A 19,678-nucleotide genomic window follows, 5' to 3' on the forward strand; every position below is an offset into this window, starting at 1 on the left:
TCTCTACTATCATCATTCTAGTCGCTTTTAGGTGTTTTTCGTTATCTGCGACTAGCTGATTTTTTCTTTCTTGCCAGCAGTTTGTGGGTCGTCGGCCGTCGTCCCACTTGCACATGCTTCACGGGTGTCCCGATTGTGTCTCGGTTCACGCTTGTGTGGCTCGTGCACTCGGACCCTTGTCGGGCTTCCGCGTTACTCGCTGGCGGATAGGCGGGTTGGCGGATAGGCGGACCTTCCGCCTTGACGGAGAGGCAGAGGACAGGCGAACCCTTCGCCCGAGCGGACCTTTCGTTAGGGGTTCCTTAACAATCGTTCACCTGCGCCTTTGTGCGCAGTAGCGGAGGTCAGGCGGACCCTCCGCCTAGGCAGACCCTTCGCTAGGAGATTCTTCTGTCGTTCCCCTCAACCCTTGTGTGGTGTAGAGGAGCATTGGCGGACCTTTCGCCTTGACGGAGAGGCGAAGGACAGGTGAACCTTCCGCCTGGTCGGACCATTCGCTTGTGACGTGCCTATCCTCCTCGGATAGAAGTTTACTCTGCCGTCACCCCTCGGCAGCGTACCCTGTCGTGCGTTCCACCATGGTATTCGCCTCCTTCTGCACTCAGTGCGGCACTAGGAAGTCGGCTAAGTGGGATCCTCACACATTGTGTAGGCTTTGCAAGAGTCCCTGCGCTGCGGATAACACTTGTGCAGAGTGTGAGGTCCTCTCTGAGCGGGACTTTCGTCAGTACCTGGCAGTACTTAGGAAGAGCGAGAGGGAGTCTCATCGGAAGAAGGCAGCGCCTTCCGCAGGTTCGCCAGTGTCTTCGGCGTCATCTAGACGATCGGTGCCTCGCTCTCCCATCCGCCCTCCTTCTCCCTCCGCATCAGAGGAGTTAGTTATTCACGAGGAGGCGGAGGAGTTCGACTCTCAGTCAGGAATGGAGTCGGACCCCATCAGGACTATGCCAGAGGGGAGCGCTACTCGGCCCCTCCTGAGGGAGGACGTAGCCGTATCACCGGAGGGGAGGAAGGAGAAGAAGAGAAGGAAGGAGAAAAAAGCGAAGAAGTCTCGTGACAGGGAGCAGGTTTGCTCAGAGAGGCTTCTCCTTTCCGTTAAAGGGTTAGTGGAGTCCATCCTTGATCAACGCCTTGGTCCGCCCACATCGGCACATTCCGCGGAACCCTCCTCTCCGCTCCGCCTCCGGAGGCGGACGCCTGTTCACTACCCGAGGCGCTCTCCTTCTCCCAGGTCCTCCCCCTCTAGGGAGTTCATTAACACAAGAGACCCTCCACTTATTCCTATCCTCCCGGAGGAGGTGGGGGATGACAGCGACCCTGTCCTTCCAGAGCCTAACCCTCCAGTCTCTGACTCTGCGTCTAGACTGGAGGCAATTGCGGAATACACCGGTGTGGTGTTGGCGGAGGTGGACGATCAACCTTCTGCCGCTTCTAGGGCGAGAGGCGAGTCTTTCTGCCCTGAAGACTGTGTTCTCTCCCCTCGGAAAGTCCTCCCTCCGCACCGCTTCCTTGAAGCAGCCGCTAAGGAACTGAAGGAGGCTGTTGCCACCGCCGGACCAGGTCACCTTACCCCTCAGCTCCTCCTCTCAGACAAACAGAGGATCAGGCTTCCAGTGGCGAACTCGCCCATTCCTTTAGATCCTCCCTCCTTGGATCCCGATATCTCTCGTGTTGCTTCTGCTGGGGTACAATCACCTTATCCATTTGGACAAGGAGGCCAGATCCATTGTGGGGCTGAGCAACGCCTCAGTGTCGGCAGACACCTTGTTCGTGGGGGAAATCCCAGAAGCTCTCCGCACTCGCCATGAGATCCAGCAGCAGGACCTAACCAATCAGATCATGACAGGTGGCGGACCCTCAGCAGGCTCCACCCCCCGCAAGCGTCAGGGAGGTCCTCCAGCAGACCAATCCACTCCTAGGAAGCGGACAGGGAAGGTGGACTTTCGGTTCGGAGGTCGTGGCCGAGGACCCACGAACCAGTCCAACCAGCCCAGCCAGGCTAACCAGGGATTCCAAACCCCCAGCAAGGGCACTCCGTGGAAGCGGAACAAGGGCAAGTGGACGTCCAAGAAGAAGTGACTCTTGGTGCCCGCCAATCCTTCCGCCACCTATCATTCCTCCATTCGACGGACCCGTTGGCGGCCGCTTGAGCCTCTTTGTCCCAAACTGGCGTCAGCTAGGACTAGACCCATTCGTGTGTCGGATCCTGGAGCGTGGCTTCCGCATCCCGATCTCCTCTCCGCCCCCTCTAACCTGCTCTCCGGTGGAACGTCCGATGGACTCGGTCAGGTTCCAACTCACCTTAGAGCAGGTGGAGTCTCTAGTCTCCAAGGGGGCAGTTCAGGAAATCCCCCTCCAGGATCTCACTCCCGGGTTCTATTCCCCCGTTTTTGTCAGGCCCAAACGCAACTCGGGGAAATGGCGGCTGATTCACGACTTGAAGGAGTTCAACTCCTCCTACCTCGAACAGCCGCCATATTTTCGACTCTTGACTGTTCCATCAGTCATGCGGTTACTGGAGCCCTCGGACTACATGGTGTCCCTCGACCTCCAGGATGCGTACCTGCACATCCCCATTCATTTGGCGGATTGCAGGTACCTCCGTAACGTCCTGGGAGCAGGCACTTTCAGTGGAATGTCATCCCGTTCGGGATTTCCTCTGCCCCATGGCTGTTCACTCGTGTGACCCAACCCATCGTCCAGTTCCTCCACGAACTCCAGGTCCAATTCCTTATGTACCTGGACGATGGGTTCGCTCACAACCCTTCGCCCTCCATTCTCGAGGCGCAACGGGACCTCGTCATCCACCTCCTTCGACGCCTAGGGTGGCTAGTGAACCTGGAGAAGTCGGACCTGGTACCAACCACCTCTCTCCAATACCTAGGTGCCATACTGGATACAGTAGCCTTCAAGGCTTTTGTACCCAAGGAGCGGATGACCAGGCTAGCGCCCCTGATGACTCGGGGGCTGATGCTCCGACCTCTTCAGGTGTTCCTCAACGAGCACGTCAGGGAGACCCACTGTCTTCACCCAATAAGTCTCCCACCTCACCTCAGACACTTCCTCACCTGGTGGCAAGTGGACGACAACGTCCTCAAAGGAGTTCCCCTAAGGACACCTCTCCCGACCAGTCACCTTTTCGTGGACGCCTCCACCCAAGGATGGGGCGCTCACTTGGGGTCGGACCAGACGGCAGGTACCTGGTCGGCAGCCCAGCAGGACCGGCACATCAATGTGCTGGAGTTGGACGCCGTACGACTTGCCATCCTCCATTGGTCCGTTCCCCTCAGGCACCAGACCTTACTGGTCCACACGGACAGCTCAGTCGCAGCCTGGACGATCAACCGTCAAGGCTCCACCAGAGCCACTCCTCTCCTAGACCTGACCCTCCGCCTGTTCGAACTGGTAGACAGGCTCTGCCTGAGCATCCGTGCAGTTCACATTCCAGGAGCCAACAACGTCCTGGCAGATGTTCTCTCCCGGCCGGACGCGCCTCCTTCGACTGAGTGGCAACTGAACCCGCAGACGTTTCAGTCCCTCTGTCTCCAGTTCGGCAGGCCCATGTTGGATCTGTTTGCCACCAGGCTGAACTGCCAGCTCCCGATCTATGTATCCCCCGTGCCGGACCCAGCGGCCTGGGCCGTCGATGCACTGTCGTTAGAGTGGGAAGGGATGGACGCTTATGCCTTCCCTCCCCCAGCGGTTCTAGCACAGGTAGTGGCCAAGCTTCAGACCACCAAGTCCATCAGACTGCTTCTGGTGGCTCCCATGTGGCCTGCCCGGCCCTGGTTCGTTCCCCTTCGCAGACTCCTGTCTGCAGGATCCCGTTCAGATCCCTCACCGGAGGGACCTTCTCATAAGCAAGCCAAGCGGCCGTGTTCACAAAAACCCTCAGGTATTCGATCTGCACATTTGGCTTGTATTCAAAGGGGGCTCAGGAACAGTGGATACTCCAAGCGAGTAGCCTCGGCCTTGGCTTCCTCACAGACGAAAACCACGCAGAAGCTCTACGACTTCCAGTGGGGTTCCTTTTCCTCCTTCTGTGAAGACAACGGCGTGGAGGCCGGTTCTGCCACTCTTCCCCAGATAGCTGATTATCTGGTTCACTTGCGCAACGTTCGAGGGCTCAAGGCCTCCTCCATTAACACCAATCTGGCGGCCATCATGTCCGTTATAAGGAAGAGGTCGCCGGGACTGGACATTTCTGTACTGAGGGAGCTCATCAAGTCTTTCCGACAGGCGGAGGGTCGGCGCAAGCCGAGGGCTCCTGAGTGGGATCTGGCAGTGGTCCTTGACTACCTCAAGTCAGATTTTTATGAGCCTCTGGAAGAGGTTCCCCTCCTCCGCGTCACGGTGAAGACCACCTTTCTAGTGGCCATGGCCTCGGGGGCCTGAATATCGGAGCTTCACGCTCTTCAGGCGGATCTCCTGAGATTTGAGGCCACGGATGGAGGATCTGCGTCCTTGGGCCTCGCCCCCGACTTCGTTTGCAAGAACCAACAGGCAGACGAACTGGGACGTACCTTCCACATCCCTTCCTTAGGGCCGTTGGTAGACCCGACGGAGGAGGGAGCACTCTCTCTCTGCCCTGTCAGGGCTCTCCGAGTGTATACCGACCGTACCCGCTCCCTTAGGCGGGGGCGGCGGAGGCTCTTCCTCCCTCACTCCCAGAGGAGCAAAAGGGAGATTGATCGGGGAGCTCTTGGGGTATACCTTCGGTCGGCCATCATAGAGGCCTACAAAGGCCAGGACAGACCTCTTCCGACTCGAACCAACCCACACGAGATCAGGGCCATCTCGGCCACCATGGCTTATCACCGCAACATTGCGGTGGCGGACATCATGGCGGGCTGCTTCTGGAAGTCTGGCTTGGTGTTCGCCAACCACTATTTACGAACCCTCTCCAACGAGGATCTGGCGGGCATTTCAAGGCTAGGACCCCAGGTCTTTGCCCAGCAAAGAACGGGGGGTCCTTACCCTTTAATTCGGCGCGGGGCTGCTCCTCTTTAGGCGGCCTACACTCCCCCGCCTCTCGTATGGTGCCAAGCTGGGGACCTCAGCTACACACCCTTTTTGCCTCAAATAAACTTTTCTGTTGCTTCTCTCCACTCCTTCAGTGTTGAGTTGTCTTTTCTCGTGTTGGGTTTCCCTTCCGGGGTTGTCGGCCGATCCCTCCTCCTTATCGGAGATGTCCGGACAGCGGTTGGTGTCCTACCCGCCCTCTAGTGCGGAGGCGGATGCCGGTGGATCGCTCTCCTCAGGGTTTCTTGGTTCCTCTTTACGTAGAGACGCACGGGCGAGGTCTCGCGTCCACGCTCTCAGCCCTCCGCCTCTGTGCCATTCTGGGCATTGTTAGCTTTCTTACCTGATAAGTATGTAAAAAATATAACATTTTTTATTAAATGTCATTTTTTATACTTACCTGGTAGAAAGCCAACAGTCGGGAGTTCCCGCCCAGCCTCCCCTCCTGAGGGTTTTGTTGTCTGCCTCGCTGGGTAAGGGAATGACGTGTCCAGGTCATCTCGTGACCTGGGTGACCTACCGCCCGTATGTTCACCTCGCATCTCTACTTTTTGTAGACTGTGTTATGAGAGAAATTAAGTAAGCGCCACTCACGTGGGCATTCTTGGCTTTCTACCAGGTAAGTATAAAAAATGACATTTAATCAAAAATGTTATATAATACACCCACAATGGTTTCTGATGTGGTCTGATTTATCTTTGATTAATATGGGTAATATTTACTCATGAGTAACAAAATCGACACAGGTAAACGCAATATTCATTTCAGATTCTGCAGACTTGTCAGCTATTTACCATCTTGGTATGGGTGCATTCTATTGCTTATTCTGCTTGCGCTTCCAATATTACCCCGCTGATCACCCTCTATTAACCAAGGAACTGAGATTATGACACATATCCCATGTGTCAACCATCTCCGTCACTCCTTATCTTACTCTCAAATATCTCAAAGCTGGGCGAACTGATTAACGGCATTAAATGGGCATGTGTCCTACCCAATGATCGAAGACGCCAGTAGAAGTAACACACTTTTTCAGTTACCTTGAAAACGACCCCATGAATAAAGCTCAGAAAGGTTTTGTTGGTTTTTTGCACAAATGGAGATCTATATATCTAAACGTTGCCTTTGGAATTGGTTATGCTTCAATCACTTTGGAAATGTTTTCTTACGAGTAGAGCCCCTGCAGTTCATTGATTTCCTTTATAGAATATCTTAAATCAGGATTAGAGCAGGCCCTGGGGACGCAACGGTCCGATGTGAACTCTGTGACAAGCATCATATCTTGACAGCCAGGGATGATGTTCAGCATCAGAGTAGGCCCTGAGGGCCCAACGGTCCGGTGTGAGCTCTGTGACAAGTACATATCCTGTCCACATGTCCAGACTTTATTATTAACAGATGGTCGTGTGGTGGCTTGTATACTGTGAACATTCACATGCCCTATGTCCTTTGGCACTTTTCATGACGCAACGATGCAGGGATCAATTGCACTATTTGCACTCAGTGCCATTATTGAAGGATCAAGTGTCTTTTGTATTAATAGGAATCGTCAGTAATGAGAAGTCAGTCCTGTTAGCCCTGTCGACATATAAGGCACAATAGAACCTCAGTGATTGAGAAGTTGAAGATAGACAGTTTTCTTTTTCAAAAACATGATCATTTTGATAATTATTTTGTTTCCGTGAACACTGACAATGTCTGTGTCGTGGAAACGCAGCATTTTGTCTCGTATTGCATGTGGAAGTGCGACTTCCCATGCCCAGATTCAGGCTATAAACATCAACTGTATTCTCACGCTGACGTCATGCTTTCTGAGACGAAATGAGACGTTTCCTGGCGGTAGCGGAAAGGGGTCAAGAAATTGGTCTCATGCCAGCTGGTCACAGTCAAAGCCAAGCTGCAAATCACTTCAGTGTGAGTCAAAGTGTGATTTGGAGCCACGGGATCGACGGAATATGCGAGAAGACCAGGTTAAGGCTGCATTACGTAACCGATTCGTTACCACCGGTGACCTTCAGACTGAACAATAAAATGTTATGGTCTCAGGATAAGCAGGAACACTATTCGACGCCGACGCCAATGATCCAATGATCTCCTTTCAGGGCAACTGACGTGACACGTCCACCACTTCTGCAACGTCACAGACATGCCCGTTTAGGGACGTCACGGGCGTTTGAAGGGTCGACCAAAGGCGGATTTAAAATGACTTAGGATCACATTGAAGAACTCGGCAGACGTATGCTCCACAAGATCTACAGGGTCCTCGGGGAGTTGTTGTGCAAGAACGGGATGCTATTCCCCAGGCAATCTTCGTGAATTTGACCAGAAGCATGAGGTCTCGGTGAAACTCTGTCCAGGACTACAGAAGCGACTACACAAATTACCGATCAGTCGTGTTTTGACTTTCCGTTTCAGGGTTATGTCCGTGTAGATATAGTCCTGATCCTATTCTCACAGCATAGCACCGAACACTCCTATCTCCTATCTCTTCTTTCTATGATCATGTCACAGCATACTTTATGTGTGTTTTTTTAGCTTACTGTTACATGGCCCTTCCATAATGCTACTGAGTACATGTGCTTCATAATCGCGCAGTTGCACGGCGTATGTAATCAGCTTGCTTGCTTGAAAGTGCCCGCTGCCTTGTGTGAACATGATCAGTTATCTCTGTCACCACAAACGTCGTAATTCGTGAATGTTCGGGTAAGAATTGATCTTCAGCAACTCATGCTTGTCGTAAGAGGCGACTAACGGATTGAGTGATCAGACTTAGTTGACATTTCCCTAGTACACGTGTGGAATCGAAACCGGGTCTTCGTCGTAATGAGCAAAAGCTTTATTCACTGTGCTACCCCACCGCATGAAAACAACACGTTCGTCACTGCAACATATGTCATATTTGGGATTTCACTTTCTTAGTAAAGTACAAATTCTAGTACTTTTTTCGGTTGAGTCCCATCCGGGATTCGAACCCGCACCCTCAGAGTCAGGCACCTAATCGCCAGCACACAAAGTCAGCCGCCTAGCCCGCTCAGCCACCAGTCGTGGTGGCTGAGCGGGCTAGGCGGCTGACTTTGTGTGCTGGCGATTAGGTGCCTGACTCTGAGGGTGCGGGTTCGAATCCCGGATGGGACTCAACCGAAAAAAGTACTAGAATTTGTACTTTACTAAGAAAGTGAAATCCCAAATATGACATATGTTGCATTTGACCACTTTCTAAAATGGCATCGTGTAATCACGTTCGTCACTGTAAAGAACACAGTGCTCAAACCAGACTGGTTCCCTGGGTCTGTTGGGCCTGTGCTAACGCTCCGACACTAAGTGAACCAGGCTGTGCTCAAACCAAAATCCATCTTTGTCTACAGTGGTAATATGTGCAGAGACACCGGATTCACAAAGTTCTTAGACAGCGGTTGGTTTCCTGCGTTATCTGTCCTTCGTCTTGCGCAATTTGTTCATTCATATATGCTGCCACTTCACGTGTATTCGTGCACTAGTCAATGATTTTGGTTTCATCCAGTCATTGATAAACTGATAAAATGATTGATAAACTATATTCTAGAAGAACACCTGGACAAAAGTCGAATATAAAATATTACTATTTTCCTACAACTTATATCATCTGTTCTTTTCACTTGTGAAATAGCATTTGTCACAACTCGCCCCTTATCAGAAAGAAGCTTCAATGTTCATGTCCAGGAAAAACAGGTGTGTCGCGAATGTCACGAAAGGTGCATCAACTGTGGACTTTGCAAAACCACGCCTTTTTCCGCAACCGGAGTTGTCTGTTTTGACTACGGCGCTGTGGTATCCTTGTGGTAAAAGCGAAGACTCAGGTTCGACTCCCTATATGGGTGCAGTGTGTGGAGTCTATTCCCGGAGTCCGCCGTCCGGATATTGCCGAAATAGTGCTAAAAGCGGTCTGAAACCATACTATCTCACTGTTTTCAAGGAAATATTATCAGAGGGAGGTGAAACATTATTTTCTTTGTTTGAAATGATAACCTAAACATGTTCAATGACAACTCGATAATGGAAATGCTCTTATCTTCATCTCCCAAACCTGACTTTCAACAGATATATTAGCGGGAGTGACCTCCCCTTACCTCCATCACGCTAAGCTTCATCTATGGTCACAGAGCAAGTGTCGTGACGTATATCATACTAAGGTCAAGGACACCATGGTCTGCGCTGGGGAGGCATCGGGGGCAGTCGACGCATGCAAGGTATGGCTTTGTCAATATTGAGAAATCTTTACCAATTCTGTCACTTCTGTTAACCATATTCGTTCTTGTAAGTCATACTGCACCCAACATATTGTTCGACTCCACTTTAGAAAAACAGTAAACAGAAAAAGTGTAGACTGACAATATTTCTGAAACATTCCGGTGCGTGCATGCGTGAGCGCGGTCTCTGCACTAGTACAAGCTAAAGTCTTTAGAGCTTCATTTCATACCATTCCGCTGTTTTATGATGTACCACTCTTTCAACACTAACAATTCCAGCCATCCATATGTCACCATAACACCTTTCTCCATCCAGGGTAACATCAAGTATCATCATTTTACGTCCATATTTATGTGACCGGAAATCAAACTGGCCTCACAGGCTCTAAGCGCCAAACACAGAAGGCGGTCTTTACGACTGGGAACCGAAAACCATGATTAATTCTTCCTACCTCTACCCCCAGGGTGACAGTGGCAGCCCCCTAATGTGCCAGATGGCCCCGGACAAGTGGGTACAGGTGGGGATAACAAGTTGGGGGGAGGGGTGTGGCCAGGTGGGCAAGCCTGGCGTCTACACCAGGGTGGATCGCTACATCGACTGGATTAAACAACAAACCAAACAAATGGGTGTGTACACATTTCCTCGAAACCTCAGCCACAGTTGAAAAAATGTCCTGGAACTGAAAAAGAAATTTAAAAGACAACCTTTGGTCAGAAAGCCGTTGATTTCGACCATTTCTATGCATCAGATTAAAACGCCTATAACGCACTGACCAGGAAATAAATAAAAGAAACTTTAGGATGTCATTGGTCTTAAAAGATATTCAGCAACACTGCTTATTCAATAACGTCAAGCAGCGATGCAGTGTTTGGTATGTTTTATGATTAACGGTTCAAATCTATGTGGATATGAAATGGCTTGGTCTTAAGGGATGTACATGAAATTCAAAACGTTACTGGATGAATCCAGATCCCATCGATTACATCCGGTTATGAAGGGGATTGCATCTCCAGCTGGACTGTAGTAACATCAACACAAAATCAAGCCTATCATAAGCTGAACAAAGATAGTTTCTCTTCATAAGAGTAATCTGACTGGATGAATGTCACCACACCATGCCTTTCAAATCGTGCTTAAAATAGAACTATATGAGAAACAGATTCATGCTATTCATTAAATAAATGGAACACTGGATTGTTGAGGAGGGCTGGTTAAATGCTTACACGCGTAAACTTATGATATCACCACGGAAATTGCTTTAAAGCGTTATGACATCGTTCCTTCCAGAGTCAGCCAGCTGTAGCTTTGAGAGTCCGAATATGTGCGGTTATATGGACAATTCCACCGAGGACTTCATATGGACCCGGCGGAAAGGTGGAGTGGCCTACCCACAACGCCCCTACAATGACAACACTTTCGGCAACACTTCAGGTACTGTATATGTATACAGCACGGTACCCAAGCGGTAACAATGCTGACCTGAAAAATGCGGTTTGATTTTGACATGGGTCTCAGATATGTAGGCCGTTCTAGGTAAATCTTGCTGGGATGCCACAGTGTTATGAAAACCTCATGCACTTTCTGTTCATAGTGGTTCTCTTGTTTACACCTGAAAAAATATTTTAACGCTAATGTTGAAATTATTATAATCACAAAGATGTCAGTGAAATGGCTGAAGTCTCTGCAAGATAGAACTTTTATGTGCGCTTCTTATACTGTTTACATTCAATACTCTTTTTCACTGAAGATGTAATATGTTCTGACAAGGTCTGGCTAGCTATTCTCGAAACGTAGCCAACCGAACTTCCTAAGCCCATTCTTAACACATTGGCTGCGACCAAAGTTAAGAATTCTTAGGGCTACGAACATTTCGAGAATAAGGGCCCTGGTATATTTCCCTGACTAAGGCAACGTATATACCTACACGTTCAATCTTGTGCATTCTGGGTTCAATGAGTCAGACTGTCTGTCCAGTCATTTTGGTCTATAACAGCTTTTAGCAGAGACAGACTTCACTCCTTAAAATGTTCAACATTGTAATCAAACAAGTCTCAGTTCTCCCAAGTACATATACAGCTGAAACTCTCAAAACCGGTAGCCTTCCAATTCGGCATTGGGCACTTGAATTTGGTCTCGACAGAAGTTAGTTAATCTCTGATCATTTAAACGCCCTCTAATTCGGCGTCAGTACATTCTGTATTCCGTCACAACAAAGATCGTCCAATTGGCTGCTTGTACAGTAATTACAAACGATTCCTGAACCGGCATCCGGTATCGCGGCTCTCCTGTTGATTGGCTGTTTGTGTATTAACAACAGTGGATTACCATAATCAAATATGGACCGTTGTACTAATGTTTCTAAAAATGCATTTAGAAAATAACAATGTTAAAATCCATGACACCCAACCCATCTAAATCTATGATGCCATTAAGCACAGCTTATAACCATCAATCATATTTTTACACGGGACCAAGTTGTGCCCTCTGGTATTGATTGCTTCCCTTTGATTACGGAGTCAAACTCTCCCTTATTATTCTGTTCTAGGTCACTATATGTACGCCTATGTATCCTACGAGTCTAAGAACCAGGTCGCGAGTCTGACCTCCCCGACCTTCTCCAACCCAGGATATAGTTGTCTGACCTTCAGCGTGACGTTGATGAATGCCAAGGACGCCAAGCTCCGGGTATACGGGATATCCAACTCGTCTGGCGACTCGACTATAATGATGCAGCTTGCGCCGTTACCGGGGGCGTGGCGAATGGCAGAGCAGCAGCTGGATGGTGACGTTTCCCGCGTGGTGTTTGTTGCTCAGGCAGGTCGATGGACAGGTGGCGGCGTTGGTTTGGATGACGTCAAGATACAAAGCGGGAGATGTGACGGTCAGTTAAGAAAAATGAGATTACTATAGGTGAAGGCAGCCATATGTATATTAGGGAAGAGAATTAAGTAACTGACTGTCGATGTAAAGATAATAATTCACTTCGCTCTGACAGTTTTTGCTGAAAACAGTGAATTTATAGTTTGAAGCTGCTTTTCGTAATATTCCAGCCTTCGGTGTGACGAGCGAAAGCTTTAAATTATAGGCTATCCTTCCGCTCCAAAAATAAGTGAAGAAGAGTATACTCTTTTCAATATTTTACCTCGAGACAAAGACTTTCATGGCCAATTTATATAAAATCTACGAAAAGAGGGTATGGCCGTTCATAAACAGTGTTTACAAACAGAATACAGCTCTGTCTTCATCAAATCCGCGATATAGTCAAAGTGTTGAGATATTTAATCGTCAAACACGTCTTCAATTTCCTTGAATGAGTCAGCCCTGCTCGTCCACGTCCACAATAATTACCTTACAACAAATTGCTTTACAGGCACATTGAAGGTGGCCTGTGACTTTGATGGAGGTACGCTCTGCGAGTACCTGCAGGCAGAGGATGACTCGTTGGACTGGAACCTGAAGATGAGGGAATCAAAGGGACATAACTCAGGTCAGAACTAGGTGACATATACAGGTGGAGGGAGGAGAACAGTGTGTTTGAGGCTGATAGATCATTACATACTGTCCTTGTTATCTCAATCAAATCGCCCCCCCCCCCCCCCTCCAGTCTTTTGTATAGTATAGATATCAGATAATGTGATGAAAACACGATCCATAAATTATTTTGTGTAGTACACAATAGGATAATGTTGAAGATAATGTGATGATGACACGATTGAAAACGCGCCAAGGTATTCGCATGGCTGAGGTGACAGTTGTGTACCTTAGACGAACAAGAAACCAATGAATGTGTGCTCCATTCACGATTGTCCACTGTGTTTCCATCATGGTAAGGGTCATGGCTGTGTCACAAAAGTGTTCAATGTCTAGACCTGCTTCACTGTTGTACTTTCTGACTCATCAATCTGACCAAACCAAAATCACTCAGCGTCGTAGTAATCTCTCATCCTATCTTCCAGATCTCTGTCTAGAAGCTAATGGAACAACACAAAACCTTGGAGACAAGACCAGAGTGTTCTCCCCAGTTTTGAACACAACTGTCCCACAATGCGTCAGGTTCCAGTTCAAAATAAACCCGCCCAGTTCCGGTACTTTGTCTGTCTGTACCAAGTCGGTGTTCCAGGACAATATCTTTTTGAATTGCAACATTTGGTCACGTGCTAGCAGCGAGGAAAATGATTGGACGGAAGGTCAGGCCCTGATCCCCGCCTTCACCTATCCTTACAGTATTGTCTTTCAGGCCGAGAGGGGTATGACAGCAGGTGTTGTCGCCATTGATAACTTGGGCAAGAAGGATGGTGATTGTAACTTTTAACAAACCTATAGATGACTCAAAGTCCAAACGGAAAAAATGTTACATGGGTAGAAGATATCGGAAAGCATTGAATGAGTGAGTGAACGTGTCAATTCTGGTTACATCAAACCAGTGGTCAATATCATGGATAACGATCCATGATGTCAGGTGCGACAGCACAGTAACTTTCAGGGAGAACCTGTAAGTGTTTGCTTCCTTGTTGCACTGCACTCTGGCATAGTCCACCTCTATCAGGTCCGTCTCGAGATAACTGAGTTTGATCCAGACAATCCAGTGATTGAGCATCAATCTACACAATGGTGTTATAGTGAGGAAATCAGTAGTGATGTGAATTAAAGATGAAGCGTGTGGGTAAACTCACCATTCACAGTCATGGCATTCCCATAATTTCCATGTGCCATTTCTACCTCTAACAGGAGAGGGAGATCAAGTGGATTACAGAGCGTTTTACAATCAAATATCGAACACTGTTAACACATATCGTCCAAGCATTACCGAGGCATGTCCAAACAGGAGATTGAACCTGAAATATTTCACTGTCGTCAGCGTCTTGCCACTGTTGTCAAATTGTAGATACCACACATTGTCCTGGGGTCCGTCCACACATTGTCCCGAGGTCCTGGTGTCCATACGTGGTTTTCTCGCGCTGTCTCGCGAGATGCTTTCGTTTGTAAAAACTGGTATGGTCGTATACTACTAAACATGAATTGAGCCAAGTTGAACATATAGATTTACGGGCCGCATACGTTGTTGGGTGTCATTTTTGGTTTATTTGTGGTTATTCTCAGGACATTATGTTACTGTCCCCAGAATCCGTTATACCGTTTTCTCCCGGGGAATCATTTTATTGGGAAATGTTTTTCACGATATATACTAAGGTAATATTTGTTCGGTGTGCAACTTGTTCCATGTGGAACTGGACACCATTGACATTAGCTACCTTCTGGCTGTTACAAAGGTTTTGCTGTTACATGACAGTCGTATCGTTATTTATATTTTAAAAATATGATGGTTTTCAATACTGACACTGAACTTTGAAACATCTTGATTTCCATCGTGCTCTTATATCAGGTTAACAGCACCGAGTCCCACTGTAATTGTTCTTGCTTGTATAACAGGATAATTACATTGTGATTATAAATGCCTCTAAACGTGCCTCTGTTAAAACCTCCTGGATGTTTCAGTTTCAAAGATATATTGTATATGTTATTTGTATGTTCTTTAAAAAATAAACCTTGTTAATCTTATGCAGTACGTTGGGCTTGTTTATAGTGTGGCTACACATACTGCAAACCAGACGTAGTCAGTGGAACAAACCGAGGATGTAATGATATATGCTGCCTTCTACCAATTTCCCAGCTGATCCAGTGAAACAGTTATTGTTGAAGTCAGACAAATTAAACATTTTTTGTTTTGTCTCCTGGCAGGGTTACATGCAACAGTGTGCACTGACCCGCTAGCCCGTGGCTAGTATACATCCAAACAGGCCAGTAAATTTCTGCAGTCACTGACCCGACTGGCTAGTGAATTTTCTTGGGGTCACTTTGTAAATATATCCCTTTCTCCGAGTTGTTAAGTAATAGCACACTTTAAACCATGCACGCTTGTGGCCTGATACAAACCGAGTTTACTTTCTGGCGAATTATTTTGAGGGCTAGTAACTCTCAGGCACAGCTAGCTCGACTGACCAGCAATACATGTATTTTGAAACTATTTCCCACTCTGACAGACAGGGATATGACTTTGCCTACGACAGACTCGGTGGTACAACAAGCAGCTGGGGATCACATTTCTGCTGCAGTTGACTACTTTGACTTGTAATTGTGTCCACGTGTTACTATTTTTAGTGGACATTTTCTTCGCATTTGCATGTATTTCTGAATGGGTGCAGCTGGTAAGGCAAGTAGTAGACTACACATCTTTTTTTACTAATGGGCCCAACAATATCTATCTACATTCGGCAAATGACAAAACAGCTTTGATCTCGCAGGTGAGGAACAATGCGATGATGTCATATCTAATGAGGTGTTTTAGTGAATTCTTCGGTGACAGTGGGGAACCACACACGAAAGATGAATGCGTTCGAGCATGCAATTATTCACTTTTTGTCAGCAATGGAGGAAACATTGAGAAGAATCACAGGAGCGAAAAACATAATCGATAAACTCTTATGCTATAGATTTTTACTTAACTAACTGCCAGCAGCATGGAACATACAGAAAACGAGCTGATTTTGCTATGTGTGGCGTGGGAAGAGAACTGAGAAGCCGTCCTATAGTCCTTCGAGACAGTTGGGGAACTCTTCGGATCTACATCTACTCAAGGACTGTGCATCTTCATGGAAGACTTTGCACGAGAAAATGAGTAATATATTCCCAATATCCGAATACCAAAGCTGTCGTCGGCAAGACGTCTGATGTTTACTTTATTTGACATAAATAAAGACAGAGGTGTCAGTCGTTTGACATTTGAGCAATACGGGAAGTAGACCTGGTAAACATAGACTTTCTGCCATTACAGTCCGGGAAAAGAAAGAAATTTGCATGTTTAAAGAAGCTAATCCCAATTCTTTTGGGACACTATAAAACACCATTTTACCACGACTTTCGGCCACTGCAACAATCATCAATCAAAGACTTCACCAAGCCGATGTAATTTATGTTGTTTCATGCAAGATTCTATGTTAAATAAAGATGCTGTTAACAAAGTTCAACGACGGACAATGTATCTCCTCATCGTCACTGCTTTTCAAGATAAGTCTGGTTGAAATCAGTGACAAATAAGACAGCCGTGATCGTCGCTAAGGCAATGAAAGAAATACTTTCGACTATATCAAAACCACCATTCACTCTGCGGACAGATAAAGTATTAGAATTTTGCAACAGAACTATACAACGGCTGTGTAGTCCATTCAACGTCAAACATTTCGTCACTTAAAATAGACGAAGTATGTGTGACGAAAGGGGAAGAAGGTATCAAAGCAACTCTATGTGATATGGGTACGAAGTATATGTGCGACGAAAGGGGAAGCAACTCTATGTGATATGGGTACGAAGTATATGTGCGACGAAAGGGGAAGCAACTCTATGTGATATGGGTACGAAGTATGTGCGACGAAAGGGGAAGAAGGTATCAAAGCAACTCTATGTGATATGGGTAGGTTACCCCAAGAAATTTCATTCGTTGGTTGATGCTGATCAGGTTGATGGCCTCATCAGTCAGTGACCTCTACTGAATGGGTTAAACAGCAAAATGCTACGGCAGCCTTGCTTATTTCCCAGACACCAAGACTTATGAATGTTCTATCTTCCTGAAAAAAACTTTGAGACTGAATGGATGGAGCATATCACGTTTGTGTTCGAAGAGTAAGCGATAATAAGAAGAAAAAGAAAATGAATGGTTTGTTGTATACATTTGGCTCCTGAAATTTGGCTTAGGGCTACGAACGTATCGTGTCCACAGAGAGCGCCAGCTCCTGTCGTCTGTGATGCTGTCCCAGTCCATATTCTTCATTGTCTGACACACCGACTCCAGTATTTAATCCATCGTGAACTTGTTGAATGTTTCTTCCCTGAGCAACGTGTACATCGCCATCATGGACGACATCTTCTCTGACAGTTGTTATTTCATGCGAATGTAAAAAGTGAAAGTCTCTGTTGGAAAACATCACATTTATCATATGACCAATAAGAGAACTGGGAACATGAGTATTTCAAAGTATTAACACTCGTTGAGTCAACTGTGCAACATTGTCTCGTTTGGAACATGCGGTCTAGTTGTACTAAGAAAGGTACAGCTATATCGCTGTCATCTTCGCTACTTATCGGCTCGGAGGTTGAGGTGGGCTTACACTTTTCAGACATTTTAAACAAATGGGGACAAGACGATACCGGTATATACACTTCTTCGGGAATGTCGCCCCGTTGTTCTTATCGCATGTGTGCTCTTAATCCATACATTCAACTCGGGTGTAGCATCTCATCTACCGTAAGCTGTCACCATAAAATATCTATTTCCTGTGTGAGTCTTCAGTTTTCACGACTGAGCAGCTACAATTCTTGCGCGGAGGATAAACATATCGTCACGGATAAAGACATGACCGTTGTCCTCACCCTAGTGTGTATCTTTTTTCCATACGATTCGTATCCTTGTTGGTGAATGTTCAGTTCATTAACGGTACATCTCACTCACAAGAGGGTATAAACTACGCTTTGTTGCAGAAGCGCTCACTAGTAACACCTCATAAGACACGACATCACGGCATCTTTCCTCCCTCGAGAGTTTAAAGCTGTCTTGCCGTTTGCCGAATGATGATGGATATCGTCGGGCTCATTAGTCCAGAAAGATGTGGTCTACTAATGTATGCTAAGTCCACCTTTGTAATACTGGATGTAACCACTATCTGAGAGCGATTCACATCAGTTTGGATATAGTCGGAATAGTTTAAGTATTGTTTTGGAAAGAGCTCTGAGAGTGAAACGTCAGTGCAAGCAGGGATAATCTACAACAGTATATAGTCTCCCTGATGCAAGTGAATAGTCTTGATTATGCCACTTAAATAAGTCTTACATCAGCCGTACCCGGTACAGTTCAGCGTTTAGTGGATAGTAGCTGTGAAAAATATACAGATAACAGGGATTTCCCGTATTAACGCCCTCGCGAAATTCAGCCCTTGGTCTAAATTACGGGATTTTTCAGGATTTAAGCCCATGCGCTTAAATTATAATAGTCTGAAGTTTGCGTTTTTGCGTCAAATAGACTGTTAACTCTTTAAATCTTTACTCGATTGAACAATTTCAAGTATTTGAACTTTGAAGGCGGCGTGGTTCTAAATACTCCCTCTAGGAACTAGTCATTGTATGAGATGTCAGTCCCCTCCTAACAGTTTGAAGTTTTGTTTTGCATTTGACTGTCAACTTTATCATTCACGTTTACATTTACTCGCTCGAGCAAACATTTCCATAACTTTCATCTTGAAATTATCGAGCAGTTTCCTGATCAATCGCAAAACTGAATGACCATGTTCTGTAAGGTACTCATCAACCTTAAAGACAGGTGTGGTTTTATTTGACTTTATGATGTCATACAGAACAGGTTTGGTTGCTTTTTCTGGATACGATATTGCTTTGTTTTGCCACCATTCTATCATGTCCCCCTTCTTACTGTTAGATGCTGGGGCCTTTGTATTAGGTACTTGAACGCCATGATATGTAGCGTTATCCATGACCATCAGACTTTTGGGGGATAGTGCTGGTACCAATTGATTTTGTGCCCATTCTAAGAAAACAGTCCCGATCATTTCGGTATGATGGTCTCGGTTGTCTTTATATTTTGCCTTGAAGACTAAGGAGCAGCCAGGTAGGAATCCCCGACTCTTGCAACCAGCATGGAGCACAATCAGTCGCTCTTTCTTGCCAAGTGGTAATTTTCTGGCACAGGACTCTGAAGAGGAGCTAGCGAACCATTGTGTCCCTGTGGTATAGGAATCATTTACCCATGTTTCGTCCAAATATAGAGGCTCGTAACCCTTTGTACGTTTCTTTCGAATTGTGCGTAAGTACTGGCTTCTTAGTCAAACAAAATCAGACCACTCGTACAGTGCACGTCTATTTTCTGGGTCAACTTTTTGGTAACGGAAACCAAATTTGTGAAGCAAGTTCCACAACTGATATTTTGAAATGACCAAACGGATGATTTGTCTCAATATGCTTTTTCAGAATACGCAGATCTAGAGAGACAAAGGTATTTTGTTTATATAGAGACTTAATGGCGTTTCTAACCAGCTGTTGTTGAGATGAATCGACTTTCTCACATCGTGTAGATTTTGAGACGGTCCCTTCAGTTTGTGTCCGTGCAGGTTGAATCGGTACAGTTTTTCAAGATAGTTTACTTCCTTTCCGTCATCCCAACAGCACGTGCAGTTCGTAAACGATGCTTAGCCAAAGCATATTGAGGCCTAGCCCTTTCACCTTCGTTTTTTAAAAAAAGTTAAATACTTTGCAAATAATTGACTCAGCGTCGTGTGATAATCTCATCGTTTCGGGTATTGCAATCACAAATGTCTGGTGTGTCGAGCAAATCACACGTGTCAATTTCACACGTGCACCTTGCCCACTT

General features: G+C 46.7%; 1 protein-coding gene across 1 annotated transcript in view; it reads left to right on the forward strand.

Moving 5' to 3' along the window:
• The window catches only part of LOC137281097 (serine-rich adhesin for platelets-like), a 37,651-nt gene extending 22,846 nt beyond the window's left edge, over positions 1-14,805 (forward strand). Inside the window, exons 15-20 of the mRNA XM_067812232.1 lie at positions 9,100-9,248; positions 9,713-9,875; positions 10,537-10,680; positions 11,795-12,130; positions 12,620-12,736; positions 13,206-14,805. Coding sequence (XP_067668333.1) covers positions 9,100-9,248; positions 9,713-9,875; positions 10,537-10,680; positions 11,795-12,130; positions 12,620-12,736; positions 13,206-13,561 — 1,265 coding nt within the window. The 3' untranslated portion in view covers positions 13,562-14,805. The remainder of the gene's footprint in view (positions 1-9,099; positions 9,249-9,712; positions 9,876-10,536; positions 10,681-11,794; positions 12,131-12,619; positions 12,737-13,205) is intronic.
• The last annotated feature ends 4,873 nt before the right edge of the window (positions 14,806-19,678 follow it).

Source organism: Haliotis asinina, chromosome 1 (assembly GCF_037392515.1).
Source record: "Haliotis asinina isolate JCU_RB_2024 chromosome 1, JCU_Hal_asi_v2, whole genome shotgun sequence".
Taxonomy (NCBI): domain Eukaryota; kingdom Metazoa; phylum Mollusca; class Gastropoda; order Lepetellida; family Haliotidae; genus Haliotis; species Haliotis asinina.